This window comes from Penicillium diatomitis (assembly GCF_028827545.1).
Source record: "Penicillium diatomitis strain IBT 30728 chromosome Unknown utg000001l_segment0_segment0, whole genome shotgun sequence".
In the NCBI taxonomy this organism is placed as follows: domain Eukaryota; kingdom Fungi; phylum Ascomycota; class Eurotiomycetes; order Eurotiales; family Aspergillaceae; genus Penicillium; species Penicillium diatomitis.
In genome coordinates this window covers 1,636,006-1,662,973 of record NW_026623173.1, presented here as the reverse complement: position 1 = coordinate 1,662,973, position 26,968 = coordinate 1,636,006, and the positions used below count along the sequence as shown (strand labels likewise).

The 26,968-nt window shown below is 46.2% G+C and overlaps 6 protein-coding genes across 6 annotated transcripts; 3 read left to right on the top strand and 3 right to left on the bottom strand.

Annotated features, from left to right (window-relative positions):
• Positions 1-1,036: 1,036 nt before the first annotated feature.
• On the top strand, positions 1,037-3,214 carry N7539_000483 (uncharacterized protein; the record flags this gene model as incomplete). The annotated part of the gene is made up of 4 exons (XM_056930087.1): positions 1,037-2,144; positions 2,205-2,292; positions 2,355-2,952; positions 3,023-3,214. The coding sequence occupies 4 exons, from the start codon at positions 1,037-1,039 to the stop codon at positions 3,212-3,214; spliced, it is 1,986 nt and encodes a 661-aa protein (XP_056794380.1).
• Positions 3,215-8,081: 4,867 nt separating this feature from the next.
• Positions 8,082-8,576, bottom strand: N7539_000482 (uncharacterized protein; the record flags this gene model as incomplete). Its single annotated transcript, XM_056930086.1, has 1 exon — positions 8,082-8,576. The coding sequence occupies one exon, from the start codon at positions 8,574-8,576 to the stop codon at positions 8,082-8,084; it is 495 nt and encodes a 164-aa protein (XP_056794379.1).
• A 592-nt stretch (positions 8,577-9,168) lies between these two features.
• Positions 9,169-10,532, top strand: N7539_000481 (WSC domain-containing protein; the record flags this gene model as incomplete). The annotated part of the gene is made up of 3 exons (XM_056930085.1): positions 9,169-9,286; positions 9,363-9,706; positions 10,029-10,532. 3 exons carry the CDS (start codon positions 9,169-9,171, stop codon positions 10,530-10,532), a joined length of 966 nt encoding a protein of 321 aa, XP_056794378.1.
• Positions 10,533-11,547: 1,015 nt separating this feature from the next.
• Positions 11,548-12,900, bottom strand: N7539_000480 (F-box domain and ankyrin repeat protein; the record flags this gene model as incomplete). The annotated part of the gene is made up of 1 exon (XM_056930084.1): positions 11,548-12,900. One exon carries the CDS (start codon positions 12,898-12,900, stop codon positions 11,548-11,550), a length of 1,353 nt encoding a protein of 450 aa, XP_056794377.1.
• A 2,655-nt stretch (positions 12,901-15,555) lies between these two features.
• On the top strand, positions 15,556-16,969 carry N7539_000479 (uncharacterized protein; the record flags this gene model as incomplete). Its single annotated transcript, XM_056930083.1, has 2 exons — positions 15,556-16,254; positions 16,412-16,969. 2 exons carry the CDS (start codon positions 15,556-15,558, stop codon positions 16,967-16,969), a joined length of 1,257 nt encoding a protein of 418 aa, XP_056794376.1.
• A 1,875-nt stretch (positions 16,970-18,844) lies between these two features.
• N7539_000478 (uncharacterized protein) lies at positions 18,845-19,237 on the bottom strand (the record flags this gene model as incomplete). Its single annotated transcript, XM_056930082.1, has 1 exon — positions 18,845-19,237. The coding sequence occupies one exon, from the start codon at positions 19,235-19,237 to the stop codon at positions 18,845-18,847; it is 393 nt and encodes a 130-aa protein (XP_056794375.1).
• Between the last annotated feature and the right edge of the window lie 7,731 nt (positions 19,238-26,968).

Below are 26,968 nucleotides of genomic sequence, written 5' to 3'. Positions count from 1 at the left end.
ATACTACGTCTAGCCGTCCGTAGCTAGAAGTTTAGATGCATGACCATTTCCCGACGAACACGTCTTGTGCTGGCAAGGTTATGAGCCTCGTGAGTCTGAATGAGTTGAGTTGTACCTTACTTTTGCAAGGATTCGAAGCAACTCCTTTCGCGTGGACGTTTAGTCACCTGATATGTCTGCACAGTGACCTATTCGCCCTCGTATGCGGCTTTGTGATGTCGTCATGCTATTGTTGGCTATCACCTCTGTACTTTTACGTATCCAGCCATATGCCATTCTACTTGAACGCTCTTATCAACGTCATCTCTGACTTCCACTATAACCTATAGCGCGCGGGATCTATCCGGCGGTCGTTGCGATTGAGTCTTGTCTGGACCCATGGACCACAAATCTTTGACCCACGTTCAGGTTACAATGAGAGCAGTACTGTAAGCCTTGAAATCGAATCCAGCAGCACACGCAGCAGACACCGGGATATTCCAGCAGGCAGGTATAGTGGTATACAGATCGGTTTAAAGTTTGAAACGATGTACCTTGTTGTGGGCCGTGAAACTCGCTGTGCCTCGTGCCTTTTCTCGAGCCAGCATTTGCGGTGGTGCGCTGTAGTGTGTGACATCAGCGGGGTGGATTGGAAGTTCCCAGCACGGTCATCGGGCATTAGCGTGTGCCGCATGTGTTTGCGTGGCCCCCGCGAGACTTTCTGACAGCCCTTGTCGGCGACTGCTGGTCGGATCTCAAGGCCCTTGGGCTCTTTCTTGTTCTACGATCATCGCTTAACTGGCATCAAACGGTTGTCGAGCTCCTAGTCAGTCTCACATTGCCCGACTTCAGACACCCCCGAAGAATTATATGGCCGACGAGAGCATCGTTCTTTTGCAGGCGCTGTCTTGCCCCGCTACCGCTGATGAGCCGCTGCTTTTACTACTGTTGGGAATTTAAAATACACAACTAAGACTACCGAGCTGACACGATAGAGTGATGCGCTTGAACAAACGGCCACACTCACTTTTTGACGATCCTTGACGCTTTCGCTTGAATGCCCAGCATGTCGCGACGAGCTCCACCACGCGAGTATTATGAAGAGGATGAGGATTTGGAAATCGAACGGGAGAGAGATCGGTACCCACGATCACGTCGATCTGAGCGTGATCTTGACGAAGAGGTTGAGTACCAACGGCGCAGATCGATGCCACCAGCGGAGGATCTTGAGCGCATGCACATTCGGGACCGACCACCACGTGATATAGTTCGCGAGGCCTACGAAATACCAAGAGAGTCAGGTCCTCTTGTGAGACGGTCAAGGGATGAACGAGATGAATTCTCACGGGAGAGAGAGCTAGAAGAGCCTCGCGTACGCTCATCTCGCCGGCGAGGAAGCCGCAGTCATCGACCTCGTGAACTTTTGGAGGAAGAGGAGTCTGAACTCATCATCGGCGAGAGAGACAGGCGTAGGGCCCGAAGACATCGAAGATCGCATGATTCGGAGAGAGACGATATCGCAATGCGTCACCGAGGACGTGCCAGTGAGGGGGATCTGAGGCCTCGAGGAAGGATACTCGAGGAGGAAGATGAAGTCTACTATAGATCGGCGTCACGGCCACGGCACAGACCATCGCGCCGTGAGGTGGAATTGGAAGAAGAGATCGTCAATGGTAGAATTGAAGACCGATCGCGAAAGTCACACTACCGACGGGAGCCCACTTACGAGGATGAGCTGGTGATGTCTTGGAAAGACCGCCCATCCCCTCGAGAGCAGGAAGAGGAGGAGGATATTAAGCTCCGAGAGACACGAAGACTACGAAGGCCCAGTCAACCAGAGCCACGATATGTGCGGGAACCCCCGTCGAGAGACCTCCCCGGTGCCTGGCCTATTGAAGAGGAAACCGAAGAAGACGAGGTTCGATATCGAGAACGGAGACGCTCACGGCCGCCCAGACACTCCCGACACCGTGACTCTGAAGAGCTGGAGGATGAGATTCTGATTCGTCGAAGAGATCATGATCGCCACGCTGGTCGAGATAGCATGGAGAGTGATGAGATTGTCATTCGAAGGAGCAAGGAAAAAGTGCTTCCTCGAAAACGTTCCTTGTCCCCGGAGCGAATTCGGTCTCCTTCTACTGTACACCATCGACACATTGATCACGGTAAGATATACAATGAGACCCAAGTCGTGGGCATTAAACAACTGATGACCCAATTATCAGACTTTGAGACTGCGCGTCCGTCCCGCGCTCCTAGTCCTGACCTCACTTCGCCCCGAGCCAGTTTTGACGAAATAGACTATCATCAGCGGTAAGTCAAGCTGATCACACTTAAATCACGTCTTATACTAATTTTATCATGTTGCATGGCAGTACACGCCGAGGTCCTGGTGGTCGTATATCAGAGGAAGAGATTGTCATCAACCATCGAGATCGGGAAGAGTCTGTGTCTCCAACTGCAGGTTTTGCCAGCAATCCAGAAAGCCAGTGGAGGGAGGAGCCACGTAGGCCTCATAGCCGTCAGCCGCGCTCCCTCGAAGATGGAGACAGCATCTCGTCGATCTCAGGAAGTCCACCTCCTCAGCCACGAGGTCTCTCTCGTGGACCGGTGATCGACGACGACATCATTGAAGAAGAGATCAAAATCCGACGAGAACGATCCGAGCGTCACTTGCGTGAGGAGATCAGGAAGAAGCAGGAGGAGGAGCTGTCCATCATTCCTTCTCCGGCAAGAGACGAGGTTGTTGAAGTCTCCCGCGCTCTAGAGGTCGTCGAAGTGGCACCAAAAGCGGCGGTTCAGGAAGAGTTAGAAGTCCGTGGGCGTGTCGAGCAACAAGTCGTGGCCGAGCGTCCCGACGAGCGGTGGACGGAAATTGCAAAAGACCTGGTTGTTCGCGAAGCCATTGAGCGATTGGGATATGAATTTGAGGAGACAAGAAAATTTTACTACATTTTCTCCTTTCTACAGCCGGTGAGTCTCCTGCACGTATTGGTAAAGAAATGGATGATGCGAGTGCTAATTCGTGCTTATTGCCTCCCAGGCCGATATTGATGAGCTAGTGGAGTTATCGGATGCCATTCGTCACGCACGACGACGTCGGATCAAGGAGATGCAGCGAGAACGCCAAGAAAGAGCACCTCGACCAAAGTCTATGGTCGAGCGAATACCTCCTCGCCCGCGAATGTCACGACACATCCGAGAGCGAGAATGGATTGTCGAGGAGCGAATTTGAGTAATGCATCTTTACTGCTATCATGTACGGGGATTTTCACTCAACTTTGCAACACACGACTTACGATTACGATTACAAGATACATGCATGATGACTATTATATTTTGATGCCAACGACAACGACAGAACCTGAAATTCCTTGCGGACTTTTTCATGCTCATGCGCTTCATCGTCAAAAGCACTGCTCTTGGCCTTGGCTGTACTGTAGGTAGTAGGTAGTGGGACCAGGTAGTGAGGCAGCTCGATTCTCAAAACGTTTCACAATATACGCATCCATCTCGAGGCGTCGTGTTCGACGTCGACTTGAATAGTATCCAGATGCACTGTGAAGCATATTTGTCGTACCTGAAGGAATTCTGTCAAGGATTCACCCCTCCATACTTCCAATTTCTTGTAGAGCATCAATTGTTCACCGAATGGATGTGTTTTTTGCCACTTGAATTCTCCATTTGCGTCAGTCCAGATTTCTGACCGAAACATGACACCAATATTCAGGGTGGTGGGGGTCCAACGGAGCAGAAACCATGGAGCAGAATGGACGGATAGCCGATGGCCCGATAGATACCTATTAGGCTATTACTACTCAACCAAAAACAGACAAAACTGAAACTGCTCTGCTGAGAAACTGATGAGAGAAGGTCTGCTGTAGGTCACCTCTTGAGTGCCTAAATGCCTTTTTCTTTTTCATGACGGGAGAAAATTGTAGTCCCTGGAAGCCTTGTCATGTCACTCATCCGGCAGAAGACAAGAACTAATCCATTCACCCTTGTACTGTAATTGTTCAGGGCCCCGTTTCATAACAGTTAGCAGGGTCCACTAAGATCATTTCTATTTTTCCCCATTTGCTGATCTGCATGTTTGCTGAATTCAGTTCCCCCCCCGTCCTGTAAATCTCGTTGGGCTTGAATACCCGAGGCCGACCACCCCGAAGGTCACCCACGGGCAAAGGCTCAGGGGGTACTGGTAGTGCATGCATGGGCCGTTTGAGGTATGGTGACTCCCCCGCGCGGTGGTCATGACTTCCTTCAGACCCTGCTCAGTGCTGGGTGCTGAGAGATTGCACTTACTCTTGGCAGTATGATTACACTGGAGCCATGAAGCGCAGGAACCTTTCTGATCTCACTGGGTGGAAAATAGACGAGAAATTTTGATCGTCAACCCTAGTGTTTGGGATCCTGATACCCGTGCAATCAGAAGGGTTCTGCATGTCGCTGGGGGTCGGTGGAGACTGGAGACCAATGGGCGATACAGATACAAAATGGGAGGCCATGGATTGATTATTTTCTGGATGTGGGCGGGTTCATACGGGTTTCTGTTGCCAAGTGAAGTGAAGTCAGTACTAGATAAGTAGATGCATGCCTATTATGAGACCAAAGGAAGCAGCGTGACTATGGATCATTGGATTGTACGCAAGTTGGCCTATCCCGTGTGCACTGTCTTGTGCCGGAGTGCCGAAAGTCTTGGGATTGCCATGTCCCCATGGTCACCATATCCATAGTCTAGTTCGCGCATTGACATCGATCGCGTGGCTGTTGGTGCCAGTTAGATCTCGGCCAAGGGCTCAGGCTGGCCTCAGCGACACGAGTACCATGGATACATCTTCTCTGGTTCAAGGCTCGGTGCGGGAATCCAACAAAGCTGTACAGGGACAAAACTTGGTGCCGTGTGCCAGGGGAATGCCTTCAAGCCTTATAGTAGTGGTACCTTACTACCTACCGAGTCCAACCAATTTGTTGGTACTTGAAGGCCCGCGGTGGTCGGGGTACGATGTGGGTTCGCTTGATAATTTGATATGTTGTGTGTGGCATCTCCGCCTTGAGCCATTGTTCTCAATCTGCAGGCATGCATTTGCAGAGGAGGTGTTAGGAGGTGGCTAGTAGGCTATAGTAGGTGGCTAGGTACAGCATCATCATATGAGAGAGGGATGAGCGGTATGAGATTGACTGGCTAGGAGAGATTCTATCTAGATTATGGACTGCGGCGAGACGGCAGTATCACATGCCATACAAACATGAGGTGTAAGGCCTGGGAGACTGGGTATGAAAACAGACCTTCTCCAGTCTTGGAGTGGAAAATTTGAGCACAAAGCATACATTTTGAATTGACTGCTATGTCATATACTAAGTAGTTGAGTAGAAGTGCTGTTGTTGTGAAGGAGTGAGTAGTCTTGCATCACCTGCCCAGAAGTTCTACAGTATCTGATGGACATTCTGTTGATTCCATCTCCAGCACGGTCGGCTCAGGATGGATCACCGCTGCAGTTGCCCACTTGCCAACCGGGCTGGGCTAAAGCCACTGACTCTCGGTTTTCCAGATAAATGACACCACGATCGGGATCATCTACCAGAATCTTTCAACAAAGAGGGCAAAAATACTCCGACTATGACCACCGATCACCGACCGGCGACCACTGCTGACCCCTGACCAGTCATTCCTATCGAAGGTCCCAGAAACCATCCGATCGGAAAACAAGCCCGGCCTGTGAAGATGGCAGCCAAGATTGAGCTTGAACTCTCACATGCATGAGCTCAGTAAGGTACTGTGAGGGTAGAATTTGATCAACTGCTGGTGACCAGGTCGGCAGTCACACAACTACTAAACTCTACTGTCTTGAGTGTCTTCGAATCTTGTCGGTAATTAGGTATACTTACTGGAAGTATATATCTTGTATACATGGTCCTAACTCTCCTTATGTCAGTAGACCGTACAGTACAATGCCACGGAAACTATACTGTAGTCAGTTTGTTCCAATTTTCACCTCGGGATATTCCATAGGCCCGATGCAGGTTTTTGATCATCGTTGGCTGGAGTGCAGTGCTTGACTTCGGTGTGGCTGACGGCAAAACCGCTGCGTGGCTACAGCGCCCGAAAGGGTAAGACACCGTCGAACGATCTCGGCCTGATTCAGATCCACTGATTACGTATACTCGGCGAGTATTCGAGTCATCAACAACACCGTATATTCAATTATGCATACAATCGAACATGGTTACATACACGCATATACTGGTAGGGCACAGTCGCAGGTAGATAAAAGTGTTGTGCACAGAGACTATTTTGTACACTGGCTGGGGCCAAGCTTATTCGAGAGTCAACAGCGGTCAATCTTATGTAGGGAAAGATCATATGGTGGACTACTGACGAGAGTGTTCCGACTTCCTAGGCATGTATTCGGACGGAGTTGACCGACTATTATTACTAGACCTAGAATGAATCTGAACTGCCTGATATGATTCTATTTGGTTACTCTATGACTGGAGAACTAGAGCGTTCTATTGCTGGTATATGATGCGAGTCCCGCAAGGATGCATGAGCACCCCTGGCTCTGGAGTCTTGATTCTGAGGAATGTACCCGTGTACCATGTCCTGTCGGTCTTCAACTTTCAAGATGTAGTTACATACTAACCCGCCCGTGGCCCTGTAGTACAGTGTACAGTGTACATCACTAAAAATGGTCATATATAGCTGTTGGGGTTCCATTCAAGGCTCTTGAATATCTACCAGTACCGAATCCATGGACCTAACCATGTACAGTAAGTACTTAAGCACTCGAACAGTTCGATTGTTTCCGTCTACTTGTATGAGCGGATAGCAAAAGCGACCATACTTCACAACTTTATAGTAGACGAAACTAGGGAGTAGAAAACAAAGAGTAAAGCACTCAGCAACCTGCCCCTGTACAGATACATATCCATACCTATGATTGGAAGTGATGTCGGACGCAAATTTACCTTATTTCCTCTCATAAAAGATGTTGCGAGGGAGTTGTTGTCAACTTGTCACCATTTTCCCAGACCCGGTCAATGCCGACGCGCATCCTCTTCTTTAGATCCTCTGTCCCCCTCGGGGAATGGATTCAGACCAAAGTGGTAGTTACTTGGCTTGTCTTCCTCTGCCTCGACTTGCTGCTGTCCATCCTCCCTGAGTCGGTAGCACGGTGCAGTACTGTTTCGCTCTCCGCCGGGTCAATGGTCAAGAATGGTCCTGGTCGCAGAGAAGCCCGGTGGAGCCCTAAGCAACCAAAACCTGGAATTCTGGTTGATAGTGGACCACCACCGAACCAATCACTCCGGCACGTTGAATGGGTTACGAGCCATGGATGATTCTTCGGGGTGAAACCGGAAAATCTTAAAAAAGCTGCTATTAATTCAGGTGGACGTGATTGGCACTCAACGTGCCTGAATCCAGATGCGCGAAAACTTTCCCAAGAGGGGAAACCAAAACAAAGTCTCCCAGACTCCGGATGTACAGCTACAGACACCACTCACAGGAACTGAAGAGGAGCAACAGGGACCGCCTCATGAATCGCTGCCAAACCCCCATGTCACCAAGCTGGCACTGCGAGATGTACACAAGGTCGGGTAGAAAAAAGGGAGTCGTACATAGACTCAGACACCGTTGACCGTAGTCTTTCCGTCAATACGACGGTCTCAGGGACGTCGACCAAACCCTGGACTGAGGGTCATTGCGGTGACATGTACAATGGTACGAGTCTTCACTCTTCATAGCTTCCCCTCGTGAGATTGAGCCGTACATGGTCCGTCAATCCGGCAGTCAATGGTGCAGAAAGATTGAATGGGGACTTGTGAAGTGTGATCTTCATAGAACGGAGGTGCGTTTCCGCTTTGTAAGGTGGTTCCTGGCACTGGCTGTCTTCTTCCTGCTAACGTGCTAAGTACCTTGTCCTTGGCCGAATTAAGAAGAACAACATCCCGACTCGAGTAGCTTGTCGCATCAAGATAGACGACTGTATCAGTGTATATCGTATAGTGTAAACTGTCAACCCTCTGCGTCGACGCAAATCGTCCATTCAACTTGTCAAACTGTTGTTCTCTGGCCATTGTTGATTATATACCCATCAAGTCACTTAGAAGAAGCATTGAGTGGAATTGAGCTTGGGTTCAGGTCGGACATCGGACCTCGAATCGAGTCCTCCGATACCCCTCGAGGTATTGTATCTCGGTGCATTTGATTTTTCGGTGTTCACGAGCAATTGATCGCATCTCGATCGAGTCCCTCCGCCCCAGTGGTCAGGCCAGAATTTCACACATACGTCAACCAGATTCCCAACTGATGCCCATTCTCCATTCTCCCCGTCTAGACTCTGGTCTCTTGGATTACGGCGGTCGTACACAGCCAAGGACGTGCACGACAATCGAGTCTCCACTGCGAAACTAGCGGCAATCCCGGACGAGGTGGACTGGAGGCCGACGCAGGAAAATCGTCCCTCCCGAAGAATAATACCAACCTTCCTCTTCTTCTTCTTCTTCTTCTGCGTACCTTCCACCATCCCTCTCGTTCCGCCCGACCTTCCCCTCCTCCCCTCCTGGATAGTCATTCCATCGAGCGACCAGACTTCCATCCTTGCTTCGCTCCACGACCAAGATTGTAGAATCCTGAGCGTCGGTTCCAGTCCGCCCTCATCCCACGGTCATCGGTGCAGCGCTCTCTGTCACCTTCGTCGAGATTCCCACCTCCCGCTGGTTGGGTTGCACCCGCCGGTGTCTCTCCCGCCCCTGATCACTCCGGCCGACCTCTTTCCTCGCTCGACACCATCAACACAAACGATGCGTTTGCCTCTCTGAACGGGCACTCTCCAGACCGGTCTGTCTTTTGAGCGGGTCGTGACATTGTCCTTCCGTCCGTCTCGTCATTACTTCCTCACTTCACCCACTCCCCCGACCGACTCCCGCCGCTTCCTTTCACGCCTCTCTTCGTCGCATGCGTGATCCTCATCTCAACCATCGGTCGGCATCACTTTCACAAGGCTACCAACCCAGACTCTTCCTTCTCTGACGCGCTCAAGTCAGGTGAGAATCAGCTGGCGTCACCGGAACCACCCAGCATCCGGCCGGATCGCGCCGACAGATCACACGCAACAGCGGCCGCCTGTGATCTCCCCACTTTCACTCTTCCACCGCATCCCCTTGAACGCCGTCCACATTGACGCCAGGATGCATCACTTTCTCCTCTTTCTTCTCGCCCTTCTGTTTGTGGCCCGGCCGGGCACAGCGGCCACAAACAAGTTGACCTACTGTGCCACCGCCAATACTGGGTCGGACTTCTCCTCCGGTATGCCAAATCTCCACTGCAAGATCAAGTGAAAGATGTCGGGGACCATCATCCAGAGAGTTCGGTGTACTGACAGCATTCTTAGTCTCCAGCATCTACCAGTCCAACGGACTATGCCAGAAGACTTGTGCTGGCTATGCTCTGGGGGTCCTGCAAGGGAACCGATGCTGGTGTACCAATGTGGCTCCGTCGGAGGCCTCGCGAAAGGATGTCTCCGAGTGCGCCACTGGCTGTCCAGGATACCCCGCTGATAGCTGTGGCAATGCCGGGAAGGGCGTGTACGCCTACGTCCCGGTAGTGGGCAACTCGGTCACCAGCACGGCCGGCGGTGGTCAGAGTAGCTCGAGTACTTCGTCCTCGTCGACCTCTACCTCCACGTCTAGCTCGTCCTCGGTAAGTCGCGACATTCCCTTCTTTTCAGTATGCCCCGAGTCGCCTCCTCCCCCTTTTTCTGCAGTGGAGTTGAAGCTGGATTCATGGCTGCACGTGTTTTTCAAACTTTGTGGTCCTTCATGCTTGGGCTCGGGTGTTTTACTGTCCCATGAAATCAGATGTCTCATTCGTGGTACAGGAAAGCACTAGTAGCACTTCCTCATCGACAAGTACGCAGACCAGTACTCTGATCACCTCCACACCACCTCCTGTATCGTCTCTCCCTCTCCCCCTCCCCCTCCGCTCCCTATTCAATGATATCATAGGCCCGTATGGGATCACTGTGAACTAACCCAGATTGCCTTGTTAGTCGACCACCACCGACCCGGCGACAACGTCGGCCGGCAGCCTGGTCACGGTAGAGACCACCCTGGCAGGCCTGGTCAAAACCATCACGGTTCCGGCGCCGACTGCCACAGGTGCTCAGGATTCATCCAATCACGGTGGGGGCAGCGCTAGCCTGAGCGGTGGCTCTATTGCCGGCATCGTCATCGGTGTTCTGGGTGGCATCGCCCTGCTTGGCGCGCTCATTTTCATGGTCTTCTTCTATCGCAAGCGGGCCCGCGCCGTCAGCCCGATCCCGAGCACAGCGGACATGGCCGAGCATCGTGCCAGTCAAGCATCCTCTTTCTCTCGGGGTGTTTTCTCGCAAGGACCTCAGGATGGCTCAAGCCTGGGTCGCAAGCATACATTCACCGACAACCGGCTGAAGACCGACATCTATCCCAACGGTCCTCGCGACAGCAGCGTTTCCCTGCAGGACAACGAAGACTATTCGCGTCCTGTCCTTCGTGTAAGCAAGCCCAATCGGTGATTACAAACCACAAGTGGAGAAGAAACTGAGAACTGACACGGACTTTGCAGCTTACCAACCCTGATTAAATTTGAGAAGCTGAACATGTTTGCTGCTTCTCGCCCGCCCATCCTCGGTTGCTCCTCCCTCCCAATACCAACTCACCTTCTTCACCTTCTTGCTCCGCTCCGAACCTTTTTCTTATGATACCCACTCCTTTCGCATGGTCTTTTTCCAATGTTTCTCAAGTGTAAGGATTTGACGGAGGGAAACGTGTACCTCATTCACATGCCCGACCGAAACAAGATCTGCTCTTCCGATAAAGTGCTCCCAGTAGTCTCGCCTTTTTTTTTTTTTTTTCGGCGGCGGTTCCCTTGATCTCCCGCCCACTTGATCTGTGTCGGAAGCGCTGCATGCTGCAGACGAGAAGAGAGTGAACAGAAGGGGTTCTCGAGTCGAGTGCGCTACGTGATGATTCTGCAGGTGGGAAATCCGGCCTCCATTGGTCTCGCTCTCCCTCAAAAGCCGTCCTGTGCAGGCAAACACGACCTCATGACCTGCACTCTCGCAATACCCACATTTTGCATACATATCTACCCTCGGTGGGGTAGTGGCGTTTATTGTTTTCCGACCCGTGCGTGTTTGTCCGCTGCGATTCAGCCATTTGCGATCAATGATCTGACCCGCGCGTGTCGACTTTCTGGCCGTGTCGCCGGACCTCTTGCCCGCGCTGTTTGTGGTTTTCCAAACTCGCGATTTCATTTCTCTCATAAGAATAATGTTTTTGTATCATTGAGCCCGTCCTGTGTGTTGACGTGCATCCTGCTATCATCCTAGCCTGGTCATCATTCACAGCGTTGGATGGTAGTCCCCTATTCTTTTTGTTTGTGTTTCTAGAAATTCGATACACCCGAGGCCGAAGCACACTCGTGGAGCCTCTCGAGCAATATTATTTCCGTCTTTTATTCGCTCACTCACTCTTCATCCGAAATCTTGGAAATTTTGTGATCCATCTCCAGCGTCAACCATTATAGTTTCACGAGTAGGCTCTTACGTGACCCGAACCACGCCAGCAGCTACCTATCGCATTCTGAGCTAGGTCATCTTCCCAGTCGATTTCAGTATGCTCCGACCCAGAGCTCCGTCTGCTACTCAGACTTGTGTCTGAACTACAAATAGACCGTCGAAATTCCCGCGGGAGAGCTTCACTACATGACTCGCTCGAGACGGGACCATCAGATCCATCCAGCCAGTCGAGAACCAGTGAATCAGCAGGTGCAGCACTGAACCGGACCGCTCCATGTGCCAACAGTAGGCGTGCGATCGACACTAACTTGGATGCTGTAGCCAGATGAAGAGCACTCTCTCCGTGCATCGACAGAATGTTCAGGTCCGCGCCCCTTTCGATCAGTGACTTTGCCACAACAAATCGTCCCGTTCTCACGGCCAGATGCAGCGCCGTATACCCCCACATATCCTGGACGTCGACGTTCATCGCAGGATGACAGGCCAGAAGCATAGCGAATGGCGAAAGAGCTCTGGGTTCATCGCCCAGAGATACATGCAATGCCGTCTGGTCCAGATCATTTCGAGCATTGAGAACGCAAGGTGGTATCTGATCCAGAACCCAGGCGAAGAGCCTCGCATCTTCTCGAGCGACGACACTATGCAAAACCGTCTTTCCACTTGCCGAGACGCAGGCCAAATCCCCACCGTACTCGACAGCCGTTCTGACAGTCTCAACAGAGCAGTAGAAGGCCAGTGTCGGCATTACTCCATCGGCATTTACATCCGCCGACGCGCTGATTAGAATCCGAACGATCTCGTCGTCCTTTACCCTGGCCGCATGGACCAAGGGACTGGTTTCCGTGACCAGGTCGAGTCGCGACGCATCGGCGCCATACTCCAGCAACAACTTCACCATATCAACGCATCGAGACTGGACCGCCAGACTGAGTAATCGCTCGCCAGATACAACATAGGCATTAGGATCAACATTTCGTCGGAGCAATCCACGCGCAATATCAAGCTCACCTTTCTCCACCGCCATCCCGAGGACCTCCGCGTCAGTAGCGCCGAATTCACCTGCGGGAACTCCATAAGAAGCGTGCAGACTGAACACCGGCTCGTCGATGCCAGGCCGTTGGTCTTTGTCAAAGATGAAATTTTCCTCGTATTGGTGGAGCGGCGCGAGGCAGACGACCTGGGCTCGATGGGTGATTTCTTGGTCGCAAATGGAGTAGAGCGAGTGGCAGGATCTTGCGAAGCGGAGGAGGGAGCGGGTGTCGAGATGTTGTCCGATTTGGAGGGTCAGCTCTGCGGGTAGATCGCCTAGGTTGATGGGTGTTTGGGGGAGGCTGGGTTTGTCCTGGTTCACAGTGTGTGTCATTTTGCGGGGACTTTGTACCAATATGTTCAAGGATTTCAGTGCGTTTGAATGAGGCTTGAGTATCGACTGGTGCCAAGTGTGTGGTATTCGGGAGATCTTGATATTCGCGAGTACAGTATACATGATAGATATAGAGCTTTTATGTATGTCGAAGATCGCATCAATGTCAGTACCTACTTTATTTGCACATGGGCGCTTTGTTACAATGAACAAAGCACTCGACGTCACAATGGCAATATTTGAACAAGAAACACGAAGACTTTGTCGATATATCAAAGGAAATTGGTCAACAATGAAGACACAAACGTGCTCATACCTAATGCCTCTTTGTCGGCGACTTTCTTGTTGATCATTGATACGAGAGGGTCTCCAGGTCTTGGCTTGAGCCCATTTGTATTTCTGTCCCCTACGTGTAAATTGTGTATATCACCTCGCAATGGCACTGTTTTCCCACTCGATCACCCCATGAGCTGGAGATCAGATAGGGCTCTGATTTGCCCCAGACGGGGTTTGTCTGACTTTCCCTACGAACCGAGAGCCTTTGATGAATGTCGGAGCAGTCACGTGATGCAAGAAACCCTTCCAAATATCCCCGTCTCGATCCAAGGAGAGACACGCTTGTCGGGTATGTATTCTTGGAAATTAAGAAGGGAAATTTCATCATTTGATTAGAGGCTGTTTAGGAAAAGTAAGCTCCTGCCCAGGCTAGGGCCACGGGAGGGTTACCTATCTGAGGGTAGGGAGATGAGAGAACGACTAACATCCACTTGGGGGGTACCCTATACGTCTCATGATCCTGTTCCTGGGACCTGATTCAACACATAGAATGCCTTAGTGACCAGTGCCTGCTACTCTATCAACTGTGTTCCTACCCATTCACTAGGGCATTGAATGAGGCAAACCACGAATGCATGATACAAGACATGCGATAGTATTGAACGATGAGATGTCAATGAAGATGTTTGACTAGTGGATCAGACAGCAATAGATAAGAATACCTATCATCGAGCTGAATAGTAATCGTCATGACCATTAGGCTTGGAACTGATATGTGATATGGTAGTTACTAGCTGCTAGACAGTAGATAGTGATGCTAGCTACCCGTGCCAGCGCCGGTAGATGGGAGAACAAATGAACAAGACGTGGTGATGACAAAAAGCAAACAAGGTGTTTGAATCATGCTGATTCCCCTCCCGTCCTCTCCGTCTTCTTTCAGCATCCTCCATATCAGACGGGACGAGATCTCTAGGGCGGCAGCAGTTGCAGGACTTGTATAAGAGCCTTATCAGGTGTCAAATCGTAGTCACTCTCACCTCTCCTGGACGAGATCTCTAGGGTGTTGAATGAGTCAAGTTGGACCGAGTAGATGATGTTACATGTGATCATGTGAACAGACGTCTTCTCGGGACGCCAAGATGCCAAGCATAAGGTGGCTCGTCGAAACGCTTACACGCAGTCATGTACCTCAGTCAGTACAATTGGCGAGTCCCCTCAAACTCTAACCAAGTCGAGTCCTACTTCCTCCAGATGAAGTAGTAAGATTCTGCACATCAGTACTACAGGACTAAGTCATCTATATGATCTACTCATTTTGCGACACGCTGCCTGGAACGTGGTATCTCCCAGACCTGATGCTTCTCCCAATTGTTCAGAATTCAGAACAGGCGGTATGTCTGAGTCTGAGGGGTGTCCGACTTTTGCAGTGCCGCTATAAGGCGTCCAAAGCTGCACACTAGCGATCAAACCGGTCTAGTCTCGTGGATACAGCATCTCGTATCAACCTATCTTCTCTGTCCTTCCTACAAGGGTCCTTGACTCGATTGACTAAGCCTCCCCTCGCATAATGAGGCCCTGACCTACTCATCAGAACCTTTTACGCACCGCAATCAACTTGCTATGAATTTTTTTTGGGAAAGAAAAAGAAAAAAAAAGCCGCGACAGACTGGCAAAGAGCGTCCCTCAAACGAAATCTAGCAAGAAAATCGAATTGATCTTGGGTAACTCTAAACATTGCCTTGAAGGAGAACAGTGCGGACGATGTGACCCTGAAGTGGGGGCGGGATCTTACGGACCGCACGCCAGTGCCGCGGGTCCCAGGCGGCTCTCCGCAACATCGTTCCAGTGGTGTTCGATCGCTTGCCTGATTTGGTTAGCGGGTTCCGGCCCCATACTATAACGAGGATCTCTTCCGTTGCTAGGCGCCAGTAGGGAAGAAAGATCAAGTCGGCGACACGAACAGAGATTCCATTCGCACCGAGTTCATTGGACTCCAGTCGCACACTCGATTGTCCAACGGCTCCTGAGATATGCAAGTGTGACACGAAATTTCATGGACCTCAATAACCCTGTGCGGAAGTCTGGCCGTAGTCGAGCAGATGTAGCGCGATTATATCTTGCGGCTCCGTTGGCCCCCCCCCCCCCTAGTGACGACCTGATGGACCCTTAACTACTTCGCACTTGGCATGGATCATCAGCGTTCGGCCGGTGTCTCTTGGTGCATTCCCATGACTGAGGCACTCCAGCCCTCTGACTACCTTTGCCGAGAAGAAATAAGATGATTTGGGTTATTGACCCAATGACCGTCTCTGCGTCTCCTCCAACTCCCTAATTTGCTTCCTGAATCACTACCGAGTCTTTCTCTTCCAGACGCTCCCAATGCTTCTACCAAGAAGCGTTTTGAGACCTGGCCTTACCTTTCTCAAATCCCCCATACACCGTCTGCTCTTGGGCTTTGCGCTCCTCTACGGCCTCGCGATTACCTGGGCTCGCGCCCGTTGCTGGCGCGATCCGACATCGGCCTTCTTCGCAGAAGACGAGGCATATGAGCCCGCGTACTCTCTCCAGCGTGGCGCGCAAGCCAACGCCTTTCTCGACCATGCCAACCAAAACACCCTTCCTCTTCATTTCCACACCAAAGCATCTGCTCATCCGACGATATGTGTGGGTATCACCTCGGTGGCACGGAAAAATGCAACATATCTCCAAGGCGCCGTCGGGTCTGTACTGGAGAGCCTGACGCCGACAGAGAGAGGTGATGTACACCTCACCGTGCTGATCGCACATTCCAATCCAGCAGAGCATCCGGCGTACGCAGAACCGTGGCTCCATACGCTGGTCGACAGGGTGCTGCTCTATGACCCCGACCTCATCGATCTCGAACATATTCGCGAGTTGGAGACCCCTGAGGCAAAGATATTTGCCCGCGAAAAGGGCCTACTAGACTATGTCTACCTCCTTCGCGCATGCGAATCTCTCCATACGTCGTATACTGTGATGCTTGAGGATGATGTTGTTGCTCTGGACGGCTGGTACCATCGGACCAAGGAAGCTCTGCTTGTTGCCGAACAGAAGACGGTCGAAAAAGGATGGGACAAGTGTAAGTTTACGATCATTCGCCTGCCAATTCACCATGGGATCTTTTCAACCGTGGAACAGAAGATTGACGGGACGACATTTTTTTTTTTTTTTTTTGCAGGGCTATCTATACCTTTGACTCTTCTATACTGAACAGTTTCTCGGATGGAACTCGGAAGAATGGCCTACCTACCTGCTATCTTCTCTCCTCCTCGCGCTCGGAGTAGTAGCTCTGGCAACGGTGATTCGCTACTCCCGCCCAGCTACGGCTGCATATCTTCCAAACAAGGTCATTGCCATTCTCGCATTCGTCATCACTCCTCTCATCATCATTCTCTTTTTTGCTGCTGGACGGGTCACGATGCTCCCGATGGCAGCCGCCGTCCACAAGATGCCTCGGTTCGGATGCTGCTCTCAGGGCTTAGTCTTTCCGCAGACGCGCATCGGAGATTTGGTATCCTGGTACGAGTTCAAAAGACTTGGATACATCGACATGCTGACAGAAGAATATGCCGATGCGAACAACGAGGTACGCTGGGCATTAACGCCTAGTGTACTGCAACATGTGGGCAGCAAGAGTTCAAAGGTGAATATGCCCCGGGAACACAGAACCCGACGGACTGTTTCCGAAATGATCTGGAACTTCATGTTCGAAAAGAATGATGTAGGGGAACTACGCCGCGAGCATAAACAGCAGTCTGAAGCAGATGTATAAACATGTTCAGGTACTTAGATACAAAATGAACCTATCTAACCTTGAAAACACTTTTATCTACCTTGGTGTCCAATCTCTGGCATGTGATCCTGCCAGTGCTGGTCGATCATAGATAGAGCCTCCCCCACAACAATCCCACAAGTCTTTTTCACGTCTTCTTGAGCTGTCTCTGTCATGAGCCATTTATTTCCTATCACCCGTTCAACCGAAGACAGTAGAAATATACAACCAGACAGAACTCTACAAGCTACAAATCCAAGCCGGGCTCGGCATCGTTCTGAAAAAAACAATAGACACTATCAGCAGCAACGATGGCACCGATCACAACTTGAGAGAACCAAGTAAATACTTGCGACCAATCTTGCCGATCTTCAAATTCAAAGTGCTGAATCATATGCCAAACAAAAAAGAACATGGACACCCAGCGCAGCGCGATAACCCCTTCATGCACTATATAATCTAGCGCAGATTTGCCGTTGTATATACGCGTCTGCATGCTCGAGGTATTCTTTCGAATCCCCGTCGACCACGTCAGAAATTCATAGCTCTCGTTCATGCCGCTCTGACCCCGGTGGTGGCTGGGAAGTGCCTCCGTCAAGATGCTTGGCCGCTGTGCGAGATAGAAGGCATTGTCTGACGGGGATTACTCTCTGCTGCTGCGAAATTTCTTTCTCTTCCTCCATCTTCCAAGGGTTAATATTCTGTCTAACATAAATCACGCACATATCGTTCTTCTGTCATGCTTTTCTACACGCGAGGAGACCTTGGATCAGAAGAGAGTGGGCTGCTACCTATTCAGCGATCTTGTGTCGTTGGTAGTTGTAGCTTTAGGCTGATGATAAACCGTTGGGAAAAAAACGCGCCAGATCAGTAGGAAGAAGAAAGAAAGGCTTGAAAGGTTATGTTGTACACCCGAGGCAAATGGAAGGCTGGAGGAAAAAGGCTCCATCTGCGAACGGCCCTACTGCTTCTAAATCACCCCAAGAAGTGTAACGATAGTGTTGGTTTCTAGTATACTATGGTAGTCCACCAAGCATCGCAAGACGGGAAAGATCTGGTGCTAGAATTGTTTAGGTGCTGGAATCTTTGACATCAGTCTCAATAACCTTCCAAATGCTCTTCTTCGTGCTCAACCCTCTCCGATATATTTCTCGCTCGCTTGTTGTTGGTGCTCTCAGTATATCAATCCATCGGGTTCTTCCACCCCTTAAGCCTCGGTTCCTTTCATGATAGACCAGTTCAATTTGTCATACAAATCACCTGATATTCCATTTTTTTTTATCAGATAAAAACGTCCACTGGCCCCGTGGCACCCGATCAAAGCACTCGTTACTGCATTCTCGCCACTCTCCAGCTCGGGCACCTACGAAACCAGGGCCACAGCCTCAGTTCCCGTGATATACACGCTCCGCTCCCAGAGCTCATTCAATCCATGCAGACAGCCCGCGGGCTCGTGCATGACGCGTTGTTGGTAGTCCTGATTAACGCCGACGGCATTCCTTAGGTTAGGCAGGGTCTCTCTGGAAAGGCTGAATCAAAGCATGGTTGCAGGTGGGTTTCTTTTGTGTTCACCCAATTGTCTGGAGTACGAGCCCGAGTCCGAGCCCGAGCCCGGTGGAAGTACCTTTTTATCGGGTTCTTGCATGGGGGTATTCTAGCTGTAAAACACTGTTCCTCTGGTGTCAATCAAGTGTGTACTAAGTGGCCGAGATGAGAACGACAAAGGCTCGAGATAATCTCGAAACTTCCAGACACGATCCGCAGATTAGATCCGTGGGTTCAGACGCTGGTCTGTTCATTAATAGTAGTCGCCGGCTTATCATCACGACTTACTTCCCCGCCTCGTTCATGTCGATGGCGATATTGTCTACTTCTCTAGATAGGAATAGCACCAGCACTAGTACCAGCACCAGCACCAGCAGTGGATGGCGTAATTACACCTCTGAGACGGATACGAGCTCCTTCTAGAGCGATTCTTGTCCGTTTCCAGAACACGCTCGACGTGATACTGTAGGTAAGACGGCCAGTGGACATGTACTGGAGCCTCGATTGGAAGTCAATGAAGATTCTGTAGCCTGAGTTTATGAACGGCAAGGGATCTTGGATTGTTTGAACGCGCACATGGATGATTTTGTACTGTGCAACATTTTTCGACCCCAGATTCATATTTTCCGAGATAGAGAGCGCCCCTTCGAAACATCTCAGAGACGGGACGGACCACCAAGGGCCAGACGTGTTGCCAGACGCCTCTGACTCGATTGGTAGCATTGATTGAAGGCTTATCTGGCAATATTACGCAAAGGACTTTAAGCGCCGAGTGTGCGCTAAAGCTCTGGTATTGGGCTATCGATGCAAGTGGCAACCTTAGTGACTACCTCACTCGATGACGGGACAGACTTGTGGAACGATTACTATCGATGTACACTGTACAGTAGACTCACTACCTAGTTAATATTTACTATTTAGTATTCACACAGTGAGTAACGACGTAGTACTTAACGTAATTCCCGGCCAAGCGAGACACCCGGCCAGGCGAGACACCTATCCAAAATCGCGTCTTCCTATATATATACTAACTTCAACCACCTACCATACTACCAATTCGCTCTGAATCTCAACAGAAATCGGCTAATCAGGAGGGCAAGATCTTATTAGCTCTTAATGATATTAAAAATGGCCGTATTAAATCTCTCCGCGCAGCAGCGAAGCTATACGAGATACCGCCTACTATACTATACTACCGCGCCCGAGGACGCCTTCTACGCGTCGATTAACGTCTCCCTAGCTATAAATTAACCGATATAGAAGAGAATTCGCTTACTAAGTAGATTATCTCTATAGATACGCGTAGAGTAGCGCTAAGACCTACTACTATAGCAGAAATAGCTAATATCCTCCTTGCTACGCGTAGAACTAACCCTTCGCCTACTATAGGTAAGAATTAGCTATTAGCTTTTGTTAACCGACGTAATAAGCTTCGTATACGCTTCTCGAGACGTTATAATTACTAGCGTATCCTAAATAAAGACCCGAAATCGCTACGAGCGTAGTTTACGACCGTATAGCGTATTATCGATAAGAATAGTATATAAGCGGAGGATATCTATAACTTTAATAAGATAGGATTTATAATAGGCCTTATTTTAGCGTAGAAAATAGTTACGCGAGTAGAATACTACGGTCGGCGGTCTATCCTATAGCTAGGAAACCGCGAATAGGTTACTACTATCGAAGCTATCTACGCTAATAGCTACTCGCTTCCGCTATATATAATCTTTAAGGGTAAAGTTACTATTATAGGTTAGTTTAAGAACCTACTAAAAGACTAGCGGATTAAGGTCTTAAATAACGGCTAGACTACCGATAATATAGGCCTTCGCTAGCTATAAAAGTACTTTATCCTATATATAAATTCGTACATATAAGGCCGGTTTTAGCTATTAATTCTTAACGGCTATAGGAGCTATCTTATACTATAATTTAACCGAATCTATATAGAAAATAATATTATTCCTCTTTATATATCTTTATATTCTTCGTATCTACTATAACTACTTAATATTAGATACTTTATAGTCCTTAAGCGCGCGTATAGTCGCTTTATAAGCGATCTTACGCGTAAAGGATATAACTATATCGATAAGTTTAATTTCTTAGATAATTACTAACGCGCGCGGCTAGAGACCTTCTAATAGCTAGCTATTATTTAGAATAGCTTTATAGCTAGTAGCCTAGTACTAGTCGATATAGAAAGAGTACTTTCGAAGCTTAATATCTCTCTACGAATATCTATACTACTAAGTAGCCAGCTAATAAGTAGATCTAGCTAATTTATACTAAAAATACCGATTTAGCTATAAAAGTAAGCTTCGATACTTAAAGATCTACTAAAGTAGCGGTCGAATAGCCCTCCGAGCCTATTAAAGACTATACTAGATTAGATTATTAAGGGCTACTATATAGCGCTATATAATACCGCGCTACTAGTATAAGAAAACGCGAATCTATACGTAGCGAATAAGAAGGTAGTAAAGAAGCGTAATCGTTTAACTAGATATATATCTTACGAAGAGGATTTAACTATCGAAGAGGGCCTATAGCTAGTTATATAGTTAGATTTACTAGTAGAAGTACCTACGGTAGAATCGTATAGGTAGGGCGAATTGCCTATTTAGGCAGACTAACCAGCGAAGAGAGCCCCGCCTAGGTGTAGTAGGTGTAGAGAGATTGGCTATAGGATTAATTTATGTAAAAATCGCTATATTTAGCTAGATTAATGGGTGTTGGTTGAGAGAATCGATTTTGAAATTTTCTAATAAGTTTGGGTGTCTCGCCTGGCCGGGTGTCTCGCTTGGCCGGGAATTACGTTAGTCTATTACAAAAGGGTGCTAGTCAGCCTCGTCTCTCCCAGGCTGCAGCGTGTCCAAGCTTCGAGAAAGAATAACCAAAGCGAGCCCGCTACTATAAGCCATGCGCTGAGCTCGTTCTGTGCCGATAGCGACGTTCAACCACCGAACACAAGATTGGCCGGGTAGTCATGCAGACTTCTTCCATTCGACGGATCATTCACGACACCCTTGTCATTGTCAACCCTGGAAGAAAAAGCAATTCGCTTTGGCGTTCTGGCCCCCCTTTTTTTTAGCCCCGGTCGACTTGCAAGGATCTCGGACCCGGACAGCCTACCTTGTCTCTTTTCGACATCCGACGTTTTATTCAGGGCGGGGGAAAAAAGAAAGAAATAAACGCGGGAGTCGAGGGAGAGATTGCGCACGTAGTTGTACCTGAAACTGGTAGCACGAGGAGTCTATAATTTTGGAGGCGTAGTTTGCCTGCCTAGTCCTGCTGTCCTACTGCCTCGCTTTCAGGGTCCTTATCCGTGAACATGTGAATGTCGTGGATTACTGGATCCCAGGTGATCTTTGATGCGCAGATGACTCTTGTAGATGACTCGTTCTCGGGATTGGGTGGTATTGAGGTGTTGCTGGAGATGAGGTTCTCGGTCGAATGATTGCATGATTGTCGCGCAGAGGGCAGACTGTAGCAGTGCAGCAGAGTAGACTGGAACGGCGACGCTGTAGCGTACTGGAACTGCCTTGCGACCAGGACCTGAAAGTGGCCTCCCGTCTGCGCCTCGGCTCGGGAATGAGAGCAAAAAGAAGGAATCGACAGCCTTCTCTTTTTAGTCGGTACTTTATACCGAGAACAGGGATCTTACTGTTGAGATAGCTTGGTGGTTTGGCGCGTCTCACCAGCGTAGTACGCGCCCACGCATACTACCTTCGTAGCTTAGATAGGTACCTCTCACTAGATTTAATCTCACCATTCCTTTCTCCCCTCTTTTGGGTCTGCTACGTTCTCCTAGTAGCATCTAACAGGTTATAAGCCCTACTTAGCGTATAAAGAGTGAGGTTATTTATATTTTCTCACTGCCTAGGTACAACTTACAAAATAACCTCTTTTTCCATCGTTTTTCGGCGCGTTTTACGCCTTTAACAGAGTACAGACTTCGTACCTCTTTACGACTTAACAATCCCTACGTATATAATATAGCTAACAAAGCTATCATATCGAATTATCGCTAAAGTCCCTCCTTCGGCTCTAACGCCTCTTATACTAAATCGAATCTTCCTAGTATTTTTACGATTCTTAGAGCTTTTACGCTCTTAACCTATATAGCGGTAAATCGTCGTAGTAGAATACCTATATAGCGGTACTTCGCTATAATAGGCTTACTATATAATATACCTTCGTTATAGTAGATCTTATACCTTCTAGCTCTTACGCTATCTCGAATACGTAATATTTAATAATTTAATATAGTCTCCGATCTTAAGGCTTATAAAGTAGCTAAAGTCTTCGCCGAATTAGTCCCTATACTTAAGGGAAGAGCTAACTTCGAGAAGTAGAAATAGGGGCTTTAATTTATTATAGATAGCCTAGATAAAGACCTATAATCTATTATTATAGGTAAAATAATATATCCTATTTAAGAGCCTCGTAATACTCCTATAGAGGAAGCTATTTAAAATATCCTTTTCGTTTAACTTAGACAAGAGCCTACCGAAGAGGAATTTAATAAGTAGATTAATAAAAATATAAATTAACTAAATAACCGATTTTACTAGTTTCGCCGAAAATATACACTTACGAAATACCTTATCTATTATATACTTAGTGATTTAGCTCGTAGCTTTATATACGATTATAAAGATTCTTATAAAATCTTCCTTCGTATTAGTAATATATATAGTACTAGTAACTATACTACTTTAAGCTATAGGCTATTATTATTAATTAAGCTTACCTATACTAATAGTAATCTATATAATTTTATTATAAAATAGTAAGCTATACTAGATCTTATAAATTTAGCTATTCTAAATATATTATTACTACCTAAATAGGCTCTAGCTTATTTTAAGCTTATAATTAATAGCTACTAAAGTATTAAAGGTTTCTTGAATATATATAAACCTCTAACTAATCTAGATAGTATACTTAATTATATTTTCGGTAAATTTATTAAATATAAGTCGAATAAAAAGTCTATAAATATAGTAATCGTAGCTATTTCTATCTTAAAAGATATAAAGTCTACGTAAAATAACGATCGAGATAGAGGTAGAGATAGAGACCGAGGAGATAGAGGCCGCGGTAGAGACTCCGGACGAGATTATAGCTAAAGTTAAAATAATAAGAATAATAATAATTAGCTATTATACTATTATATCTACTATAAGCATTTAATAGCTTATACTAGTAAATAGTACTTTTTTAACCCTAAATCTAAGGGTATCTCTTAAGACGGAGTTAATATAGCTATAGTAACTACCTCTGACTCAAAAAAGGATTCTAAGGAGAAGTCTAAAAAGAAGATTTCTATAAGCTTCGCCGAAATAAGCTCTTCTATAGTTAATATTATAGCTCTATTAATAGATAACGACGAATAGTATATTTAGATAGTAGACTCTAGTATATTAGCGTATATAATATCTTATTATATAAATTTTATTAATTTTACCCCGCCTATTACTAATATAAAACTTCTAAAATAGTTATTAAGTATAGACCGAAGGATATAGTAACGTTATCCTAAATTTTTTAACTAGAAGTACTATCTTAGAGCTTAAGCTATTTAAAGTCTAGTATATTCTATCTTTTTATATAAATCTTATATCCTCTTAGTAACTTACGGCGGATTCTGGTATTAAGACTCGATTTAATAAGGAATACGGCTTCCTCTTTAGAGGGGAAGAGCTTATTATAATAGCTAAGTAGTATAACGGTTAATACTAGGTTTGTATATATAATAGTAATAGTTATAATAATACTCTAGGCGCTCTATCTATTTAACTATCCTATATATTTAGTAATAGCTATATACTCGCCGTAGATTTAGTTATAGCTTCTTAAATCGGTAAGATTTAACCTATTTTAATAGACCTAGCTTATCGGAGAGCCTATTATATAGGCGAGTAGAAGGTAAAGTATATACCTAAATATACCGAAGGAATTAATATTAAAAAGGGATCTAGTATTAAGTACCCTTATCCTTCTTATATTCTTAGTAAAGATTATACCTTACCTTTCGGACGAAGTAAGCGTATTAAGACTATACCGGCGTAGAAGCTTTATATCGATATTTAGGGTCCTATCTCTATTATAGATATTAGAGGCTATTATTATTTTATAATAGTTACCGATAATACTACTTACTTCTATTAGATCTTTCTGTTAAAGGCGAAGAGCGAAATTACGGATAAGGTTCGTATAATAGTTATCTATTTTTTAACGTAATTTAACTATAAAGTTAGGGTGATTTTAGGCGATAATATATAAGAATATATTAAAATCGCTACTTTTTACGAAGAAAACGGTATTATTTAGGACCCTATTCCTCCCTATATACCTTAGCTTAATAGTATTATAGAGATTAGGAATCGTTAGCTTATTAAGCCGCTAGTCGCTATATTAGCTAAAAATTAGCTTCCTAAATATCTATAGGGTAAGCTACTATTAGGTATAAATTATACTATAAACTATCTCTAGTAGTCTACTCTTAATATAACTCTATATAAAGCTTTCTATAGCAAAAAGCTAGATATCTTAAATCTACGTATACTAGGCTACTAAGCTTAGTATCTAATTCTAAAGGAATATAGGATAGATAAGCTCTCTCTATATATAGCTAAAGTAAAGCTAGTAGACTATAGTACTAATAGATATCGTCTCTATAATATTTATTCAAAGAAAATCATAGTCTCTTATAATATAGTCTTTAATAAGAATATAATAAAGGATCTACCTAAGCCTATATATAATCTCGATATAGAGCTAAAGCTAGTTCTAGTATAATCTATAGCTAATTAATACTATTATATACTAATAGACTTCCTTAATACCGAATATAATTAGGTCGTAGCTAATAGCGATTAACTAATTTAGCTAGTAATCCTATCTCCTTATATTCTAATAGAAGATCTACTATTATCTAAATAGTCTAATATACTACTTTTATCTTTTAAACGTAAAGCTTAACTTAAAAAGCTTCGTAAATAGATTAAGCAGAGATTCGCCTATAAATAGATCGAATATATCGATAATAGCCCTTAAACTATAGAGGATAGTTCTAAAACTATCGAGGGTAGTCCTAGGAATATCGACGATAATCCTTAAACTATAGAGGATAGTTCTGAAACTATCGAGGATAGTTCTTAAACTTTATCTAGGATAGGTCTTCGGCGTTCCTCACGAGTCCGTAAGAAGACTTAAGCGGCTATAGAGTTAGAGGAATATTTACGTTCTCTTAAGTATTTATATATAGCTCTAGCTAATTATATTAAATACGCTACTTTTTTAATTTATAGTATAGCTATAGACTTATAACTACTTCTAAAGCTTTTATATTAATCTTTAGCTTAGTTAATACTATATAAACTAGATAGCTAGTAGGATATAATATAAAATTATAGTAAGGATAAATAAGCTAAATAGATCGAAGCTACTAATAAGAAGATATAAAAGTAGCTAAAAAACGGTACTTAGTACGTATATAATCTTCCTACTAAGGGTACTAAAAAAACGCTTCTTCCGCTTCGATAGATCTTTCGTATTAAGAACGATAGGTCTTATAAAGTATATCTTATTATAAAAGGATTTAAATAGCGCGAAGGAATCGATTATCTTAATATTTATATAAGTATAGCTAAAGCTTTAAGCTTTAAAATATTCTACGTAATCGCTATATATTTCGGCTAGTAGATATATCACGTTAACTTCGTTATAGTATTCCTTAACGCGGAGCTCCTAGAGGAGATTTATATCTAGCTATCTAACGGTTTTAAGAAACCTAGTAAATATAGCCTTCTTTTAAAGACTCTATATAGTCTAAAACAGAGTCCTCGCGAATTGTATAATACTATCTATAGTACTCTTATAGTACTTAATTTCACTCGTCTATAAGCGGATCACTCGGTTTTTATATATATAAAGCGTAAGCTCTATCTTCTTATATACGTTAATAATATACTAATTATTACGCCTTCGGACGTATCTCTTATATAGCTTAAGGACTATATTCGTAAATCCTTTGATATTACTAATAATAGTACTATTACGCGATTCCTTACGATTAATATTATTTAATCTATAGATAGTAAAGTCATACTTTCTTAGCTCGCCTATATTCGCAAAGTCCTCGCGAAATTTAACCTATAAGATATATATATAGTCCCTACGCTATTTTATAATAAGGAGATCCTATAACCACGTAAGTATAATTATAGGCCCGTAGCTACCTTAGGTATCCTAACCCTTCCTTTTCGCGATAACTAGAGCTAGATAAGCTATAACCTTACTATATAGCTCCGTTCGGTTACGTAAGGACCCTTAGTCCTCTATATATATATAGTTACGTCCGTAGCTATACTTAGAAGAACTATATCCTATCTACCCTCTAGATCTTATCTAGTAGTAAACCCTTATATTAGCTAAGCCTCT